The 22,224-nt window shown below is 39.5% G+C and overlaps 1 protein-coding gene across 1 annotated transcript in view; it reads left to right on the top strand.

The window, feature by feature from the left end:
- The first annotated feature begins 15,747 nt into the window (after positions 1–15,747).
- NCEH1 (neutral cholesterol ester hydrolase 1) overlaps positions 15,748–22,224 on the top strand; it is a 48,254-nt gene continuing 41,777 nt past the window's right edge. Inside the window, exon 1 of the mRNA XM_081137938.1 lies at positions 15,748–16,007. Within this exon, the coding sequence (XP_080994064.1) occupies positions 15,870–16,007 (138 nt within the window). The 5' untranslated portion in view covers positions 15,748–15,869. The remainder of the gene's footprint in view (positions 16,008–22,224) is intronic.

Genomic DNA, 22,224 nt, shown 5'->3' with positions numbered 1-22,224 from the left:
TTAACCTCTCTGTGCCTGTTTTGTGTTTTTACCGAATGGCATGCTCGGACCGAACTCACAGAGGATTAGAAGAGTTAATGTGTGTGATTAAAACATACTCCGGCATATAAGCGTGCAATAGAGGTTAGCTATTAATATTACTGCTACTTTTACTCCTACAGTTATCTCAGCCGAGGCCCTGTAATCTCCTGATGAGACTGATGGTTCTCTGCACTGCCTTCTCACCCCTGACCACAGGAGGTACGGCACCTATGTTTCTGTTCCCTTTGCCTCACCTTACGCCAGCCACAAATCCCAACCCCACCAGACCAAGCTTGATGCAGAGAAAACCTCCATTGCATTCTTTTCCTACCAGAAGGAGGACGGTCCTTCTAGACCAAATCTAATCTCCCTCTTCTCTTCTAAGGGAAATCCTGCTGTACTTAAGCCATCTTTTCTTGTCTGGAAGACGTGGCTGTCTTGCTGCTGCCCTTGGCCAGGTTTCTGTTCCTTTCCAAGGCAGGTCCTAGCTAAGATTCCTTATGTTAAATGCTACCCTCTTCCTCCAGGACCCTTCACTGGAAATACAGTTTTTGAATTCATATGTCAAGGGGACAAAACTGTTTCAAGTTTAAGCTAGCTAGGTAGATAGATAAATCAAAATGAGAAGTTCCTTGAAAGAATAAACCATTAAAAAAAATGCTTGTGGCCCTGGCCAGTGTTACTCAGTTGGTTGGAGTGTGTGGGAAGCAACAGTAGATGTTTCACTCTCACATCGATAATGTTTCTTTCTCTCCCTCTCCCTCTCCCTCCCTCTCTAAATAAATAAATAAATAAATTCTTGTGTGTCATCCACAACTCCTAAGATGCGGAATGAACAAGTTTCAGACAAAAAATACTAAAGGAATTGAACTAAATTTAAGTACTTAATATATTAAAGTATGTGGCATATTTTCCCCAAGCAATAAAATAATATCTGAGAAGGAGAAAATGAAACGTAGATTAAATTACTGAGATTGCTACTTTGGAGAATGAACTTCCCCACCTCCATCTCCGAATTGAGGCCCACTCTGGACCATCTTTCCTGACTTCCCTCTCATACTTGCTCCTCTCCCAGTTCATGCCCTCCTCTTTACTCACAGCTTCTTTCTTTCCTCCCCCCCCCCCCAAAATCCATCTCCATCTGGGAAGCTGGGAAGGTTAGTTTGGGGTGATGGACTCTCTTTCTCCACTCGCCCTCCTTCACAAGTATGCACACTGCCCATGCAATCCGTCTTCAAACCAGAGTGAATAAGATTTCGTACAGCTTTCTAGTTTGTTCACATCTACTGATAAGAACTAGTATACCTGAAAAATTATTAAATATGTTGCAATAAATGGACAACGTTTGTTGTAATGGACTTTGTTTTTATTACCTAAAGTTGTGATTAAATGTATAACAATAAATGATGTTATTTCTAAATATGAAATGTTGTTATCAGCCTATAGTATTATCTGTTTTATAATAAATTTAAAGGCCTCATCGTAGGATTAGATGTTTTACTGTAACTAAATATTAACACTGTAATGTCACAGAGGTTTCCTGACTTCCCTCTCATACTTGCTTTTCCTCTAGTTCATTCTGTTTTTCTCCACTATTTCTGTTCTTAGCCCCTCAAGGCATTTATGAAGTACATAGCTATATGTAATGCCACAGTAGTTACAGTTACAAAGATTCAGGCCTTCTAACAACTTATCATTTAAAGTTTTTTCCCCAAAATGTTTAACGAACAGCCATGGAATTCTGTTCTATCTTGGAATTATTAACATTTTCCAATTAAAATGTCATATTTCCAAGTTGGTTATAATATAGCATCTTCTAACCTGTCATCTCTGCCTGAAAAACAAGTTTAGAAATTATAATCACTTTGAGCCATTCTAAGCTATTTTACACACCTCAATAGCCAGTAATTAGGATATGAATCATTGCTTTATTCATATGAATCAATGGGCTGTAAATCACTTGACATAGATTTGCAAGACTGTACAGATTTAGCACTTAAAGTTTCACAAATAGGATTCGCTTTCCTTGATGGAACAAAAGGTTTCCAAATGTGATGAGGCCATTATTTCAAATTATCTAATTTGATTAGATGTGGAAAAAAAGTCTTAGCTCATGAGTCTCATTCTTTACTTTACAGATGAATTTTACTAAGGCTAGCAACAGAGAGGTTATAGTCCTTTACTAAGGTCAGGTAACTAGTTAGTGGCAAAACCAAGATCAAAAGTTTTATTTCCATTCATCGAGTCTGTCTTTTTATTAAGTATATTAATATTTATATTTTACATTATACTTATAAAAGTACCAATATATTTATTTGTGGTGCTTATATTTTTTGTACCTTTGAAATCAAGATGCTTTCAGTTCCATAAGAGCCTTTTTGGTCTTGTTCACCAGTATCTCCAGCACCTAGCAACTCCCCATCATCTTTGCCTTATTAAATTCTTTAAGAGCAATTAACTAGGTCCAGCCCACAGCCCAGGGGAGGGGATTACTCAAGGGCATGAATACTGGGAGGATGGGAATTATTGGGAGCCATTTCAGAAACTGCCCACCACAACATGCAAACAATCAACATAAGAAAGCAGAAGTGCAATATTAATGTCAAATAAAATTGACTTCAAAACAAAGAGTATTACCAGAGATAAAAAAGAATGTTTACAATTTTATATTATTAATGCCTTAGTAAGACATAAATATCATAAATAATTATAAACATTTATATGACTAATAGTAACATTTCAAAATAGTACTCGATATAACACTGTATAAACAGAATAAAGAAAAAGACCATGTGATCATTTCAATAGATGCATAAAAACTGTGTAATAAAAGTAAATACCTATTCATGATAAAAATTTTCAGCACCCTAGAAATAGAAGCAAACTTTCTGAGTCTGGTAAATATTTTCTATTAAACATTTATTCCTATAATCCCACATAATAATGAAATATTTAATGAATGAGTCAACATGCCCATTCTCACCACTCTATTCAACATTGTACTGAAGTTTCCATTCATTGTAATAAAGCGTGAAAAACAAATAAAAGGCCTAAAGAAATAAAAGAAAGAAAGAAAAACTGTCTTGACTTGCAGATGATATAACAAGTCCATAGGAAATTCTAAATAATCAACAAAACTACACTTACAACTAACAATTGAATTAGTAAAATTGACAGATACAAAATTAACATACAAAATCAATTATATTTTTAAATATACCAGTCATAAATTTGAAATGAAATTAGAAAAACAATTTTACTTACTATTGTATCAGAAAACATAAAATACTTAGGAATTAATATAACAAAAGGAATTAATGCTAACCCTCTACACTGAAAACTAGAAAACATTGCTGAGAGAAATTAAAGAAGACCTTAAAAATTGGCATGATATATCACATTCAAGGACTGTAAGTCTCAATAATGTTCAATGGCAATGATCCACAAACTGATCCATAGAATCAATGCAATCCCAATCAGGATCCTAACAGATTTTTTTTATAGAACTTGAGAAAACTTTTTTATAGTCTGTTGAAAAGCAAAGAACCTAGAATATCTAAAGTAATCTTGTTACAGAACAAAGTTAGACTTCCACTATCTGACTTCAAGACTTAATATAAAGCTATAATCAAGACAGTGTAGTGTTAGCATAAAGTACCAACAAAGTGATCAATGAAAAAATAGAGAGTCCAGAAATATATCCCTACTTATACAGCCTTCTGACTTTCTGCAAAGGAACCAAAGCAAACCAATGGCGGAAAGACAGCCTTTTCAACAACTGGTATGGGAAAAACTATATATCCACATGGAAAAAAGACAAAATCTCAACCCTTGTCATACCCCATACATAAAAATTAATTTGAGGTGGATCATAGACCTAAACAAAAGCTAAAACCATAAAATTTTTAGAAGAAAAGCAGGAAAATATCTCCATGACTTGGATCTGAGCAAAGGTATGGTAGTCAAGTCACATGAAGCAATAACCATAAAAGAAAAAACTGATAAATTAGACATAATTAAAAACAAAGATGCCCGGCCAGGCGTGGCTCAGCGGTTGAGCATTGACCTAGGATCCAGGAGATCAGGGTTCGATTCCCGGTCAGGGCATATGCCAGAATTGCGGGCTAGGCAGCCGATCAATGACTCTCTCATCATTGATGTTTCTCTCTCTCCCCCCATTCCTTTCCTCTCTCTGAAAGCAATAGATGTTGGAGGAAAATTCAATAAAAATTATTTTTAAATATCAGACCATCAAAGAAATGTAAATGCAGACTGGATAGTCAATGATATTAAGGAATTATTATATTTATATTTGTGTGTGATAATGGTATTGCGATTATAACCTTTAAAGGGATCTTATTTTTTAAATATACATTCCAAAATATGAAAGCAGACTTTTGAGACCCTTGCTAAGTTTTTCTTTGTTTGTTCCCAAATTTTGTAATTTTTTATTGATGTAGTTGACCATATGGGTTTCCCAATTTTCTTTTTTCCTACAGTTGTGGTATATTGACCCTGAATACAACACCTTTATCAAATCCTGGAACAGAAATAAAGCAAAGGAGTGACCATCTAGTGCAGGAACTCACAACTTATGGAAGATGAGCTCAAGGTACTGGGAACCAAGAGAATTTTTTGCTTTGTTTTTTCGATATTTTTTTTATTGATTTTAGAGAGAGGGAGAGAGAGCGAAACATCAAGGAGAGAGAAACATTGATCCGCAGCCTCCTGCATGCCTTCCACTGGGGATGGAGTCCACAACCAGGCACGTGCCCTGATCCGGAACTGAACTGGGGACCTCTTGGTGCACGGGACAATGCCCAACCAACTGAACCACACAAGTCATGGCACTGAGAGAAGTTTTAAACCTATGATGACTGAAGTACTAAAATTCTAGCAAGTATAAGGGACCAAGTAAACAGTGTGTGAGATGATAAAGACCAGACAAGCAAAGAAATTCCATATTTTGGACAACAAAGGTAAATCAGAGGAAACCTAAAATTCAGGCAATTTTATAATTCCAAAAGTCCTTAACCTTTGCCCTAGAGTGGATAAACTAATGGGTACCCTATGAAGTATTTTGTGAGTTTCTTTGAGGATTATATGAAATGTTAATGCTTAGGATAGTGACACATGTAAAACACTCAATATATGCCAGCTATTATTATTATTATTATTATTATTTGACATACATTTATTAAATACTTATTATACATCAAGCACTGTGCTAGGCACTGCAGATAAAACTATGAAACACATTAATGTGGCTTTTGCCCTCACAGAGCTCAGAGTTTAGTGAGCTCTATCTAGACAACCTCAAACTCTCCTCATTTCCCATGCTTTCCTTTTTGTATGACTGGAGTTCATAAAGCCACAGAGTATTCTAGCTACCCATAACAAAGAGGCAATTTTATGTTAATATGTATAAAATAGAACAACATTTTCCTAATGCACACTAACATGAAAGTTGTGATGCTTGATATAGTCACAGATGTGAAGGAAAAAAATTGGTGCTTTATGTCTTATTACTTTTACCTTCTCTTTCACACACAGTGGAACTTATTTTATAGAGGCTATTAAAATATTAGGCTATTTTCTCCATCATTAAGTATAATTTCTTTTAATTTTTCATTAACATTTTGCATGCTTCCCTTTCTAAAGATTAAATGGAGCTATTTTGCATAATATAGGGTTGAGATGTTTATCAATATTTTCAAATTACATTGTTTTATTTTCCTAATTAAAATCCTTTTCTTGTTTGTTTTCTTTTATTTTTTTTTTGGCCTGAATGTGACTGACCAAGAAGTTGATACACATTAAATCACTGCCCTTGAGAACAGCAATGTGGAATTAAAAGTGAAGAATATGTTATCATATAGTAGGTACCTCTAGACAACACTTCTATACTGTTCGATTTTTAAAAATTGTGAATGATTAAATTTAAAACTGTGAAAACAGAACAATCCCAATTGTGTCATTTTCCCTGTCAAACATTTCACTTCCTGTTAATTACCAATAGCATACATTCAAAAACTTTCCCATAAATGTTCAAATGTTTTATCAACTCTCCCCTAAGCAGAAAGAAGAATTGTTTTCATGCTATGAAAATAAGGAACATAAATTAAGAGGCCCATTTCCTGAAAAGTTTTGGAATACCTTAAGGTAGAAACCACAAATAATATATTTACTTAAAATTTTACAATTAGAAATTAGGCCATCTACCCATAAACTTTACAAGTAATAGTGCAAATCTAAAAACAACAACAAAACAGCTTGAGATTCCAGTTTATTTGTCTATTCCATTATCTTGTTAGAGTTTTAATGAACATATTTCTTATCTTAGGTCCCTACAGACAACTCAAATTTGTGTGCAACAAGATTATCACAAGGAAAAGAATTTTTTAGAAAAACAAATGTTGTACTATCTGGATGAGCAAGCTCTGACTTGACTTCTGAGTGTACTTAAAATTTTCTCAAGACAGACAAATTTTTATTACTGTGGCACTATTCCTCTTCTTGAACTAGGAAAAGGGAATTTAAGCATAGGCTTTGTTTCCTAGGCCATAGAAATGAAGGGCTAGGTTCTACTTCATTGTCTCTGGCTGACACCACATTACTGGGCTTCACTTCCTCCAGCTTCACCTGGTGCTCCTTTGTATATCTCCTCTCAAATGTGGGCATATTCACCAGGAACCAAGGATTCCACTGTCATCTCCCTTTTCCATGGGTTCTGAATAGCTCAGGCTGAGTCAAAGTGCACTTGGTTCCACTCCATTTGCAAAGGATGTGACTCTGCTTCATAACTATGGGTCCAAAAGCACGTCATTTTTCTTAGGTGTTCTTTGTTTGTTTATTTGTTTTTGTTTAAAATATTACAGATGTCCCTTTTTCTCCCAGTGTTCTTAATTAGATATATCTGCCTAACCTTGGTAAGTTTAGGATTGGTGGGAAATTGAACCCATCTTGTTTTGCTGATTATATACGAGAACCAGGAGAGGGTGGACTGTCTCCACCCCTTCTCTAGGATCATAAACAATCTACGTCATCAAAAATAATCCAGAAAATTTAGGGGAAAGGATTCTGGTCTTCAGTCCATTCTGATTACTTCTCAGATGTTAGTTATCGAAGCCTGCATGAACTATTTGCAGACAGGCACCTCTGCTCCCTTCATGCTACACTTAAACAAGAATATCTTTTATTCCTCCAAATTATGACTCTCCCCAAAATCAGTCCTCAGGCAACCCCAAACTGCACCTACTTAGAGCTGCCCCTGAGCGCTGTGCTGGTGTAGGTCTGGGAACCTCATCACTCTCAGAACTCCCTCCACTATGTTTCAGGAAAAGTGCACTAGAGGTCAGACAGAACCCATCTCCACCTCAAAGGACTAGTCTCTGGCTCTCCTCCTCCTCCTCCTCTGTCCCCCAGTGCTTATGAACCTCAGAATGGCTAACTTCTTGGAGGGCAAAGGGGGTGGGCTGATAGGGTCTTCAATGCTAGGAAGCTTTTCCTGGAAAGAAACTCTCACTCTTATACGTACTTTGATTAATGCTACTTTATTACACTAATTATTTAAACATGAGATATTATGAGAAACTAAATCAAAACAAATTAAATTTAAACACTGATTAGTTTCTTATTGAAACCTATAATCAAAATTTCATAATTGCTAGTTAAAAATCACAAGTCTGGAGATTAATGAGGGCGGAGGGCTGAGTGGAAGCTACACTGACACTCTCCCCGGACCAAGCTGGAATTACGACCAAAAAATAGAAAAACCATCCTGAATAAACAACAGCAACTGAAGACTAGCTGGAAAGCACCCTCATAACTGAGGAGGAAAAGTGGAGACCACATAGAGACTGGTAGGAAGTGCAGAGGCGAGAGGGCTGGCTGGCCCCCACAGGCAGCAGCTGAAGGTCCAGGGGGGTATCTCAGCTGTGGGGGTTCCCACCGAGGACTCTGGGGCCTAAACCCCAGGCTGGGCTTCCCAGCCAAGAGCAACAGACCTGAGAAAGGTGCTCATATAACATCTGGCTGTGAAAAGCAGACGGGTTTCTGCCTGCCAGGGAGAGACAGCTGGGTTACCAATAAGATCAAGAAAGAAATCAAAAACTTCCTGGAAACAAATGAAAATGAACACACAGCAACCCAAAATCTATGGGACACAGTGAAAGCAGTCCTAAAAGGGAAGTTCATAGCACAGCAGGCCTACCTCAAAAAGCAAGAAAGATTTTTAGTAAACTATCTAACCCTACAGCTTAAAGAATTAGAAAGCTCCCCTATGAAGCCATCCAGACCTGGGCTTTTGTTTGCTGGGAGTTTTTGTATTACTGCTTCGATTTCATCAGTTGTTATTGGCCTATTCGGGTTTTCTGATTCTTCCTGATCCAGTTTTATATGATCTCACTCATATGTGCAATCTAATAAACAAAACAGATTGAGGGACAAAATAGATCCAGAGACACAGAAGCATGGAACAGACATGAATCTCAGTGGGAAGGCGGGGATGGGTGGGGAGAGATTAATCAAATAATTGATATGCATATATACATAAGCCATGGACACAGACAATAGTGTGGTGAAGGCCTGGGGAGGGGGTGGATGTGGGGCTGAGGGGATCAATGAGGAAAAAGGGTGATATCTGTAATACTTTCAACAATAAAGATCAATTTTAAAAAATCACAAGTCTGATATATCAGGTTTTCTTTAAAATATATCTTTATTGAGTTCAGAGAGAGGGAGAGAGAGACAGAAACATCGATGATGAGAGAGTTGTCCTTGATCTGCTGCCCTCTGCACACCCCCGACTAGGGATGGAGCCCACAACCCGGGGAATATGCCCTGACTGGGAATCGAACCCAGATCTCCTGGATCCTAGGTCCATGTTCAACTGCTGAGCAACGCCCGGCCAGGCAGGTTTTCTTAAATATTATATACACATTTATCAAGAAACACACATTGTATTGATTACAGAATTTACTACTTTTTTACTACTTCAAGCAGTTTAAAAAGTATTAATACTATGGATTAATATTTATATTTTTGTTATTTCTATATTTTTCTCATTATTCTCATTTCTCTTAGGGGTTGCCTTCTTAGGGTACAGAAATATTAATTACTTTGAGGGTATAGTACCAAATTTAAAAAGCAAACAAACAGAAAATATCAATGCAAGGTAGTCAAGGTTACAGATTCTACATCGTCAGCATATTGGGCTTGTTGGTACCCTTCAAATTTCAGGTGCTGATCTCCAGGTTGTACTTCCATTTTGTACTTATTTTTTGTGGTAAAGACACTAATGTGAAACTTAGGATAAGGTATTTTGGACAGAGCAGAGTCAATAAGAACAGCAAGAGAATAAATCATGGACTATTAGAGCTAGAGAACACCTTAAAAACAGTCTCTGTTACTTCATCTTCTAAACAAGGAAACCGAAAAAAAAGAAGCAGCAGATACTGGTGTCAAGGAGACCGTTAAATTGGCCTTTGCAATAGTTCATGAATCATGATTTTATAGTCCTGAACAGGGGTGATGGCAATAAAAAAGAAGGCAATCGTGAGAGCCGGATAAACAAAATTGAAGACTTGCTAGTGACTGATTAGATGTAGGAGAATACTATAAAGTTAGGTAGAAGTGCAAGTTTCTATAACCCACACATGCTATAGGGAGTTGATTTTATAGCAAAGCATAGTTTATTTCCAGCAGAGCTTGCCTTGTTTCTCAAGGCAATAAAATTAGTAGAGCCACTGAATGGAGGGACTGCCCTTGAGCAATGCTATCTGATATCCCCAACAGGACTGGTTATCAAATTCATTTTTCTTCATACTGTGCAATAATTTTAGGTGTTTTAAAACAGTGCTACTCAAAGTGCGATCTATAGAGCAGAAGCAGCCTATAAACTATCATCAGTTCACAATGAGATAAGTACAGGAATTGCAAGTTAGCATTTAGAAACTTGAATAGTTTGTTGTGACATCCAAGTGGATGATTGCAGAGTAACTAACAAAAATATTGGTCTGAAAGAATTGAAAATAACCCTGGTCCTTCACCAAGGCCAGTTTGAGAAGCTCTGCTTTCAAAGACAAGAAGATATATTTATAATACATGAAGTTATAAAAGCAGGTAATAAAACTTTATATTGTATGAAACCACTTTTATAAATATATACATTTATCTATAGTAAAAGTGGAAATACATTAACTATAAAAAGATTAAATAAAATAAAGTATATCAAATACTTAGACTACTGCCTGATACATATAAACACTCAATAGGTGTTCATGACAATGACACTGGGACCTCTCTGCAGTTTCCAGTCTTATTCTTGCTATTCTATAACAATCAAGGATTTTCACTTTATTCCAAAGCTGCGACTGCCACCACTGTGCTTACTGGTCTTTTGCTGCTGGTGCAGACCCCACCCCAGAAGTCTCTACCTTATCATTGTGCCATTCCAAACACACCGTCATGATTAATCACGGATTCTTCCCATGGCCACCAAGCCTCATGGCTCTTTCTCCTTCTGGGTCAGTTTCAACAGGTATTACCAGGCTATCAAGCCTACCAAGAAACCTAGCATTACCTAAGGCTGCTGAAAACCAAAATGCATAGTGCTGCTTGTGAGAGTCAGCTTACATCTTTTCCACAGTTCTTAGCTAGACTTAAAAAAGAACATAAATTCATTTAGAGGGTTATAGCTGAAAGAAACAAAAGAGATCACCTGAAGGTTCAGAAGTAAAGCTTTGGTAACATCTGATATCTCCTCCCTTAACCTGAGGTGGTGATATTACTTCTCTCTCTTTCAGCAGTAACTGGCAAAGCATGTGCTCAATAAATGAAAGCTATTATTATTATTATTATTATTATTATTATTATTAGCACAACCCTGCCATTTTCAGAGGAGGAAGCTAGAAGAAAGTCAAGATCACATGGCTGGTCTATAATTGAACTAGGACTAGTTGCTGATGCTCTTTCTCATATCCCTCTGTTGTTTGTAACTGAAAGCCCTGATATAACCATTCAGGAAGTCACAATTATGATGATTTTTAACATTTTGTATATACTTTTAGTTTGTGCATTCATTAATTTAATTCTGGAAATGCAGTGGTGTGAGCCTGTACATGGATAGAAAGGGGGAGAAAGAACACATGCAACTAAGTGTAATTTCTATGTATCTAATAGATGTGCCACCACTGGCTAGCCTCTGCCTTCAGGAATTACAAGTATTAATTAGGTTTACAAAATATTAAAAATCATCATAATTATGGACTCCTAAATGATTATATCAGGGCTTTCAGTTACAAACAAATGAACCAACTCACTCTAGCTAGGTTTAACAGAAAAGTACAATTCTCAGAAGCTAGTGCTCCTTGGAGTAGTACCCAAAGCCACTGTGAGGCTATCCACAGTGCCTCTGGGAACAATGACCTCAGACACTAGCACCAACCTTCACCTCTGATGCCATGAAGAACTCCATGACTCTCAACCAGACTCTGTACAACACCTTCTTCCTCGTGATGCTTGAGTCAAAGGTTTCCATGAGTGCGTTAATGACAGAATCTAGGGCACTTGCTCAGTGTCTGGGATGCAGGAGAGACTGGGAAGGTGACATTTGTAGCTTCCAGTTTGCAGACCTGGGGTTCATAATGTGGAAAACTACCAACATTTAGAAAGTGTTCAGCCCTGGCTGGGTGGCTCAGTTGGTTAGAGTGTCGTCCCAATACGCCAGCTTGCAGGTTCGATCTCCAGTCAGGGCATATACAAGAATCAACAAATGAGCGCATAAATAAGTGGAACAAACTGATGCTTCTCTCTCTCCCCCCTTCTCTCTCTCTCTCTCAAATCAATAAATTAAAAAAAAAAAGTTTTTCAAAAGATTTCAGTAGGACACAGAAATACCAAATGTCCAACAAGTTTTCTTTCATAGGCCCCAAACACTATAAAGCATATGAAGAGCCAGATGATTCACCCTTTAAACAATATAAAATAAAATGAGTATTTCTGGGCAAGTAGTTTAAAATTTTATTTTATGTTTTCCCTCCAACACACCCTTTTTATCTCCTGTTTTTTCCCCTATTCTGCCTCATTTTTCCCTTATCTTTTTCTCTGAATCTATCATTTCTCCAAATATACTTACCAATAATTTGCATAAGTGACATTTTCATTAAATTTGAAAAAGTATTGAGTGAATTTACCAATGCTTCATCATAGTCATTCATTAAAATGCTTGTTAAGCACCTACCATGTGCCAGGCTCACTAGGGATACAGCAGTGAGTAAAACAGACAAACCTCTTTCTTCTTAGCAGGTGCAGTAAGAATTTTAAATCACTTCAAGATCTTTCAAAAAGCAATCAACAAAGTAGGATGAAGTTTAGTAAGAGAAAAGCAAAATGACAGTAAATCACTCAATTTTTGACAACAACACATCTTTAACATTGAGTTTCTTCATCTTGCTACAAATTCTGGCAGCTCTGGTCACCTGCGACCTGGCTAAAATGGAAGGTGAGCCTAAGAAGTCAGGAGGCACCTTGCTCAGCACGGAATGTGTAGGAAATGTGTCCTTGGCCTGCCAAAGAGTCCCCAGGACAAACTCTGATTAGATCGTTGGTTTGGTTCTCATCAGTTGTTTAGGCTTTGACAAGGACAGAACACATGAACTTGGAAAGGCTGGCAAAGGACGATATTTCACAACAAAAGTGAAAAAGTCAGCGTGAAACATAAGGGGAAAACCTCTAGTGAGATGCGGTCATTGTGACGTAGATGATGAAAGGATTTCTACAGTCAGTGACACCTTCATTTGATCAACATAAGCCATTGGATACAATAAAAAACTCAATATACACGTTTTTCAGACTAGCCTGTGATGGCTCTTCTTACTTCATTCGTAACAGCACAAAGAATACAACTTTATGTTCTGGATGCTGAGGTTTCCACCACTGATTATAGAATCGATCTTGTAATTCTATTCATTAAGGCTCTATTTATAAAGCAATTTCTAATGAGTTAGTTGTGAGTATTGCAAAAGCTGAAAGATTCATTGTGCCTAAGGAAAGGAAAAGTAACTTAAGTCCAATGAGTCTAGAATAGTCTAATCACGCTCCACGTTTCTTCCCGAGGATAGAATTTCTTGCCAAATACGCATTTCTGTGATTTGAATACGGTCACCTATTAAGCTAATACTATATTTTAATCATTCTTTGTTTTCCCCAACATAAATTACTTTTTCATGTGAGCTCTTGTACATTTTTAGAGCTTTATTAAAAGTGCCTGTTTAAATATGGTTAGCCTGTATTTGCATTCTCATGTAACTGGTAGCTCTTGGAGCTAGAAGGACTCTTAGGGACACTGGATCCAAACTACTTTACAGATGAAGAATCTAAGCGTCAAGAATGATTAATAACTTCGCCAAGGTCATATAGCTGATGATAGACTCCCAGCCAACTTTTCTGTTAAGATAGGCTGCTTGATTTTAGAGAGAGAGGAAGGGACAGGGAGAGATAGAAACAGCGATGAGAGAGAAACATCAATGCCCCGTACTGGGGAGTGAGCCTGCAGCCCCAGCATGTGCCCTGACTGGAAGTTGAACAAGTGACCTCTTGGTGCATGAGACGACACACAACCAACCGAGACACACCTGCCAGGCAAGTTCTGCTCGTCTTTGGATGACATTTTGACTAAATTATTTCAAGTAATAAAATAAAGATTTTGTTAAGCAATGATATTGCTATATCGTATAACTAGGAGATTTTAATAAAAACTAATTTAATTCTATATAAATGGAAATGTTAATTGCTCGACTCAAATTACATCTTATTTCCTTCGAAGCAAAGCATTTTATTGACTTTTCTTTTTATCACCCTTTACAATTTATGAGTATATCCTATCTCTACTAGCTCTAAAATAGATCCTAAATATGCCCCTTTTCTCTATTCCACTCCAGGCCACCATCATTTCTCATCTGAATTACTGCAGAAGTCTGACAGGCCTCCTGTTCTCATACAGCAGCTGGAGTGCTTCTTTTCAAATACAGATCAGATCCTGTTTCTACCTGTAAAGCCTCCAATTGCTTCTCACTGCACGAGCATGTTCAGACTCCTTAACATGGCCTACTTGGTCCTAAGTGATCTGCCCTCTGACGCCCATACTACCTCTGACTCTCTCACTGTGCTCGTACCAACACCCCTTGCACACTACTCCTGCCTCACTAGCACCCTTTCTGTTCCTTGACCTCCTTAGCAATTTAGAGCCTCTGCTCTTGTTCCTTTGACCTCTAGATCCCAGCAAGGCTGTCTCCTTAGTCGTTCAGATCTCAGTTCAGATGTCATCTCCTCAAAAAGTTCCCCTCATCACGCAGTTTAAAGCAGCAACCAGCCACAGGGTATCACACCACCCTGTTCTATTTTCTTCACAGTCCCAATTGCTTAGCAGCACAGTAAAACTTGGAATTATTTTTACAGATTTCCTCAAAGCAAGTTATGTTAGTGAGCTTGGTTTTTATCTCTGGGACTAGCTCTCATCACCCATAAAGATTAGCTTCTAACTTTACGCACATGCATTTGTCCACAAACTTACGCATCTCTGTTTGTTTAGAGTTATATGCGTTACTAGCAACTACAAAAAAAGATGTAAAACAATGATCTCAAACTTGAATGCTTGAAATACCATTAAAGCGTGCCCCTTATATACAACTTTTCCTTTAACTTTAACACACCTCCACCTAATCATCTCATTATCAGTTCCCAATTTATGATCACTTCTTTGGACCAGATTCCATTTAGATTATTATTTTAAGGTGCAAAATTACATGTACCAGGTGTTTTAAGGCCTCAATCAATAAGTTTGGAGTTCTTCTCTTGCCATCTCCTGGAAACAGTTCTCCCAAATGTTTTCCTTTTAGATCTCAGGTTGTAGTTCTGCTAGAGAAGTTCTCTTTCCGTTTCTGTACTCACCTCCCATCCCCTATCTTTAACAGAAAGTCTGGATTCAAGTGCTGTTTTGGTTTCTATTGACCTACTGAAAGAGTTCTTTCAGGTGGCATTTCCTTCATTTTTATTAGTATAGACTCATGGATATTTCTTTTCACTCAGTGGTTTATAATCCACTATTATTATTCATTTTGATGCTAAAATTATTCCAGCTTTAACCTTTGGGAGATCCTTAAAGCTGCTACCTGAGTCCTTTTGACCAGTCCCCTTCATTTTTTAAACACTTCTCTATCTTCTAGCACAAAGGACTAATCTTGTACTTTATCTGCCCCAGTCCTGGAGTCAGCCTTTTCCCCCCCAAGTAGCTGTGGCAGAGCCATAGTTCCATTTATTGGAGACTGGGATTTAGAAACCAAGACTTAGGTGCTAGATATAGTCACTGGCTTGTCATTGCTTGAACTGCAAGAATTTGTAATTATCTTCCTTCACCATATGTCAGCTAGAATTTCATTGCATTGCCAGACAGTGGATTTTTACCTTTCTCCGTATGCCCAGTCTGAGTCAGACAGGCCCGCGTGCTTTGCACAAACAAAAGATTGCAGCTTTCCATTTGCGGACGGTCCGCGGGGAGCCCTCGGTCGCAGGCGCGCAATGCAGGCCCGCGTCCTGCAGAGGCCGCTGCGCGCCCCGGAGCCGCCTGGGCGCTCCCTCCAGCCCGCAGCGTGTGCAGCGCTCCGCAAGGACACCGCCGGGGGCGCACGTCCGCGCTCGCACTTCCTCCCGACGCCGCCTCTGATTGGCTCCCGGGGATATAAGAAGCCAGGGAATGAGCCGCCGGCCTTCGCATCCACTTGCTGGAGGGCTCGGGGCGGCGATCGCCCTCTCGTCCGGGTCAAGCCGCAGACTGGCCGGCCGGGGGCAGGATGAGGTCGTCGTGCGTGGTGCTCACCGCCCTGGTGGCGCTGGCCGCCTATTACGTCTACATCCCGCTGCCCAGCTCCGTGTCCGACCCCTGGAAGCTGATGCTGCTGGACGCGACTTTCCGGGGCGCGCAGCAAGCGGTGAGCCGCAGCCCAGCGCTGGCTTTTCTCTCCCTCCTCTTAAGCCCTGTTCGAAGGGGGGGGAGCAAAATTACCGGACCACGTCCCCCGAGGACGCTTGTTTGTCTAACGCGGGGAACGGAGCGATTGCTTTTTAAGGTGGCTCCGTGCGGCGTCTTCGGGGGGTCGCATTCGCCGCCTGGCTGGCAGCCTCCTAGCTCTGTCCCCTCGGCCGCCTTGGCGACGCAAAAGGCGAAGTTTTTGATTAGAATTTGACAACCGTGCAACCCTTCGTCCGACCTAAACAGCCCCCTCTTTCTTGGTTTGCAAAGTCAGAAAAAACACACACCGATCTCTCAGCATTTTATAAGCCGCCTCTCCCCGTTTTCGTTCTCCGACCGGGGCCGGCAGACGGCGAGCTACATGTTTTTTGGGACAGCCCCGGGAGAGCCGGGTCGCCTTCCGACCCGTGCAGCCGCCTCGAAGGCAGGAGCGGGCGCAGCGGTGTCCCCGCGTCCCGACCGCGGAGCCGACCCTCCCCGCGGGCCCGTCGGGGCTCCTGCGAGCGCCTCAGGGGCCGCTCAGATCCCCGGCTCGCGAGCGCGTTTACCAGCCTAGCCCGAGGGAGAAGGGCAGCCGGGCTGGCGGGAGCCCGTTCGCCGGGTGCATTTGTTCTCTGCCCGCCTTGCAGCTTTATTTGATGTCCTTGGCTGTGGAGGAGTAACCTCTGCCTGAGCCAGGATCCCCTGGCTTACCCGGCAGGGTAACAGTTCTCTCTACTGTACCATGGGTGTGTGTTTCTTCCCCCCCCCAAACAGGAAAATATTACTGTCTCTGCTTTTTTCTATGGTAAGAGGCCTTATTTTTAGTGTCAGAAACACTAAACTGCAATCTACAGCCAAGGCTGAGCCCTGTGACTGAACAGTATTTCCGAGCTGCTTGCTCTTCTAAACTCCTAACCTTCCTCCAAAATCAAGTTTCCTCTTTTCCCCCAACCGTAGGCTTTACTCTCAGGTTATTTTTGTAAACTCTTTTTTTTTTCTTTTCTAAGAATGACTAGAGAAAGGGAGGGGGGAAATCACGACCTTTCCTGAGGGTTGATGTTCGTTTTCCCTGTCCATCCTCGCTGTGTGTGGGATTCTGTAGTCTCTGAAGCTTCGTCCTATCCCAAGTCCCCTGTTGTCTCCTAGGAAGTGTCTGTGAAGCTACTGATCTTCTTCCTTTCCTCCTGCTCCCTGGAATATTAACATGGTAAAAGGATGACCACCCCCTTCTAGTGTTGATTTCATGGAAGGCAGTCCTCATGTAGGAAGCCCTGCAATCCCTCTTTTCCTTCAGAAATTAGATAATTTGGGAGTAACATCCTTCAAGGATTCTAGGGTATAATGGTAGATACCTGGGGTGGGTTAAATAGCCTTTTGTAAATTGTAGGTAGTACATAAAAAGAATAGCGACTAATAAGAATTAGAAAAACAGAGGAAAAAAGAAAAAAAAACTTCTGTGCTTGCCACAGAGATTATTTTTAGTTTTCAGGTCACCAAAGTGTTCCCCATCATAAGTAATCTGGGAAAAGCCAGGTTGGAAGAAAAGTCTTTTTTCCCCAACTAGGCCGCCAACCCATTAAAGGCAAGGCCTTCCAACCCTTTACAGAATGTGCCCCCAGCTGGTGTTTGGGAATGATAACATGGACTGCCAGGTCACAGAGATAGATGAGGCCGCAAAGGATCCTCACCTAGCACCGTAGCTTGGGAGTGGCTTTGCACAGAAGTGACTCTCATGACTTGTCTTTGGAATTGTGAAATATCAGAAAAATCACTCGGACCACCTGGAAACCTCTTCTGCCCAGTAAAGCAATTTACCAATGTTGCTTCAAATTGTCCTGGGGAAAAGACAATGTGGCTCGACACATTGTAATTGGATAAGAGCATGACTGTTAGAGCCATGCCTTGCCTAATCACATCCCAGTCAGGCCACTTACTGATTGCGAGGCCAGGCAATTTCCTAACCCACTGTGATCCTGAGTTTTCCCTGTAAAATAGGGTTGCTGTGAGGTTTAGTAATGTACTTAAATGCCTGGGACTTGCAGTTATTCTTTTAAGAATTGCCCCACAGGTCCGCTAGGGATTGTGGAGGTTTCCCAATCCGTGGGATTGCCCAGCTGTTGAAACAGTGAAATAAATGTAAATCAGAAGCAGTCGAAACCTGGAGAGCTACCGCTAAATTTCATGGCATAAAGTTTGTTACCCAAATAATTTTAGAGATTACTGGTTCTATATAAAAGCAACTGAAGCTACTTCAGAAGTGAAGCTTGGTCTACTTCCGAACACAGCAGACTCGTGCCTTGCATCAGGAAGCATGAATGCTAATTTTATTCTATTGTTGTTTGCAAATGCTTCACCCTTCCAACCTCTCTTATCTCCTTTGTTTGTGCAGAAGAATTTCACTTATTCTACTTTTCTTCCTTGGAGTCCTCCAATATTATCTAAGAAGAAACTACGTGATATATCATCTCAAACACAGATGCTACATTAGAATCATCTAGGGAGCTTTAAAAAATTCTGATGCCCAAGTCACACCCTATACCAACTTTATTTAGAATTCCTGGGAGGTAAGACCCAGGCATCAGTGTTTTTAAAAGCTCCCCAGGTGATTTCAGTGTACAGCAAAATTTGAGAAGCACTGTGCTTTAAGATAAATAAAATGCATTGTAGATGTAGATAATATATTTTCCTTAAACTGCTTAAGTTATGTTGCACATATGTTGCTGAGAATGAGCCCCTCATATTAGCATGGATTAGTTTATCAGATTAGTTGGTTGATACTTTCGCTCTAAGAGTCCAAGGGGATAAAATACTAGCTAGGCAAATTTCAGTGTTATAGCAGAGCCATCATAAGACTTGAGTAGTGGAAAAGCACAAACAAAAGGCAGTCTGGGAAGGCAGTAGACAGAGAGGGTAGGTAAAGATTGGGTCACGGAAAACTAGAGGGACAAAAGAATGGAGTTTGAGGAGGTTCTGGTACTGATTTCAAACTGCTATGCAAGCCGTTTAAAAAATGGTGATCCCAGGACAGGTGAAGATACCCAGAAATGTACAACTAGTCCCAGAGCACTGCTATTCATGAGAAATATGGGGGACTACTCAGCAACCTTTTTTATCTTTTATTCCTTTTTACATTTTTTTTTAGCAAGAGGAGAGGTTGAGAAACATCGATATGTTGTTCCACTCATTCATTTATTGGTTGATTCTTGTACATGCCCTGACCAGGATTAAACCTGCAATGTTGGTGTATCGGGACAATACTCTAACTAACTGAACTACTCAGCCAGGGCCTATTCCTTTTTTCTGTAACATTATTTAAAAGAATGAAAATTTAAGAACAAAAGAGATTAAGTAAATTGTGGTAAACCTACGTTTTGGAATACTATGCAGTCAAAAAATTAGCTTGTAAAACAATGGTTGGTGGCCTACGAAAGATTCATACTGTACATTAAGTGGGGAAATGCTACAAAACAGCATATATATCCATTATCCCATTTAAAATGTCTTTTAAAACATATAGTTATCTATATCTACATATATAGGTATAGAAAGAGCAGAAGGATATAATTTAAAATATAGGGATTTGGGGAGGGTATAAGGTTGTATCTTCAATTTTCAAATCTGTATATTCTAGTTTTTCTACAGTGAACATATAATAATAAGAAATAACTTTAAAACCTTTTTTGTAATAAGTTTTTGTTGTAGGTTTCCTACTTCTAAAGTGGAATTGATATGCCTGTGAGTATCAATGTGAATAATTTTTTAGTAATTGTTCTATGAAGAACAGCAGGTGTCTTTTGAAAGGCACAGCTATCCCAGGAGATGCTTCATGTTCAGTCACTGAGCTGTAACACAGGTTGAAAGGCCTACTGTACGGGGTTTTAGGAAGATGCTAAAATGACCTAACAGAAACTAGAGCCTAGTAGACTGGAGAAGCCTTGTTTATATACAGCTGTTAAAAAGGTAGGAGCTGACAGGTGTTACAGAAGAGGCACAGTTACAGAAACTCATAGGACAGTAAGGTTATATACAGTATAGAGAGGTGATAAGATGGTGGATCAAGTTAATAGTGGCATCTGAAGGGAGTTCAGAGTAAGAGCTTGACTTATCTTGTTCACTTCCTAGCTTACTAGTTCTTATACTATGTTCCTTTTGATTGCATATGTAAAAGAGAGGATGTTGAATTTGGCATTCCTACTGATTCCTACTTCTTATGGACGACAGTGCTTTTGGACTAGTTGAGCAAGTTGTTTTTCATCCTGTAAAATGTCCCCAAACTTGTTGAAATTTAAAGTGATCTTACCTGGCCCCAGCCGGTTTGGCTTAGTGGCTAGAGCCTCAGCCTGCAGACTAAAGCGTCCTGGGTTTGATTTTGGCCAAGGGCACGTACCTCGGTTGCAGGCTCCATCCCCAGCCCCAGTCGGGAGGCAGCCAGTCAGTGTGTCTCTCTCACATCGGTGTTCCTCTTTCTATCTCTCTCCCACTCTCTCTGAAAAGCAATGGAAAAAATATCCTCAGGTGAAGATTTAAAAAAAAAAAGTGATCATACCTGAATTTTCTGTGTATGATGTGCCCTTGGGCTATGTAGGTGTGGTTTAAATGACTGCTCAGCTGGAGCCATGCAGAGCTCCAACTTGCTAAGCTTTTTCATAACCATGTATGAATGGGATGTTTACTAATACAAGGTACATGTAACCTGAAAACCACAGTAAATAACAAGTTTGTCTACCACCTAGACTTGCCATGATAATAATTCTTCATGTAAGTTAGAGATTTCACCATCCACAAAAGTTTCTAGATGATTTGGTGGGATTTTTCTTTAAATGCCTGGTTGTAGAGAGGCTTTAAGAATAGCTTTGGGGCAATATTTATTCAGTGTTAGTTCTGATAGGTCAGCAATCTGAGTTGACAGGTCAGCACCTCTTAATCCACCTGAACATTAAGGTTAGATTGATTCAGCTATCAGGTGTGTTAGACTATGCCTAATTTATAATTTTTCTTTTTATTTTTCTTAGAACTCTGCAAATATAGCCCCGCTCACAGAAGTGCCATCATTATTGATTTTAATGGCACATTCTTCTTCTAACATGTGGTTTGATCTTGATCTATGACATTTTCTGTGAGATGTGAAAGTGCAGTAATCATCCTTAAATGTTCTCTCAGTGCACAATTACTTCTCTTAAAATAGTGAGTAATATTTACTTTTACTGCCAAATGAAACTATGTGGGAACTGTCTACCACTTATTTTCTCCTTCATTTTATCTTTCAGTGTTTCTAAAATAAAATTAAAATCCTAGCATTTAGAAGTCATCACTTACTCAATGAATATTAACTGAACACCAGTGCTAGGAAGTGGCAGATGAAAATGAAAAAGACATCTACCTAATCTTGAGAAGCTTACAGTCGAGTGAAAGGGAGATAAATCTATTGACAGTTAGAGAGTGGGAACTAGAGTGACAGAAGGAGAGTTATGATACAGATATTTATGGGTTGCTACAAGAGCCTTAAAAAAGACATCTAATGTAGACCTGGGCATTGGGGAGTTTCCCTTTCACGTTGACATCTAATCTGAGTTATCAAGGTTAATGTTTATGATAAAAGTAGCTAACACTATTAGGCATGTAGTGAGCATTTACTCTGTGCCAGATACTGTGCTAATGTGCTTTGCATGCAAGTCATTTAGTCCATGTTATAATTCTACGAGGCGGGTGGTTTTTGTGGTTTTTTGTTTTTTGTTTTTGGATTATTTTCTCGTTTATTGGCACATCAAAATGAAATATATGGCTTGGAAAAGACTTGTAAAAGCATGAAGTGAATAGAGCTTCTGCTTAGCAGCCATTGGAATCTCTAGGTCAGAAAGGAATTTAGGGATTACCTAAACCAACCTATTTACTGTGGTTTCACCTGACCCCTTTGTCTGCCTTTGGAACCCCAGCTCAGAGGACTGAAGCCTCTATCGAGGTTTACAATGAAGAGGCGAGTGTTCTTGTTTACTTTATCTTACACAGGAGGAAACTGAAATGCAAAGAACTGGTTCAAGGTGACAGTTTATAAGAGGGGAAATCACAATTCACCTCAGGCCTGAACTCCAGGGCTTAATCATTGTACTAGAATGCTTTTCCTTAGGAGCCCGCTGAGTGAAGAAGGTGGGGGAAGAGAAGAGAGGGGAGAAAGAAGGGTGAAAAAGGCACTCCAA

Source organism: Miniopterus schreibersii (assembly GCF_964146895.1).
Source record: "Miniopterus schreibersii genome assembly, chromosome: 5".
Lineage (NCBI taxonomy): Eukaryota > Metazoa > Chordata > Mammalia > Chiroptera > Miniopteridae > Miniopterus > Miniopterus schreibersii.
This window is presented reverse-complemented; position numbering and strand designations above follow the sequence as displayed.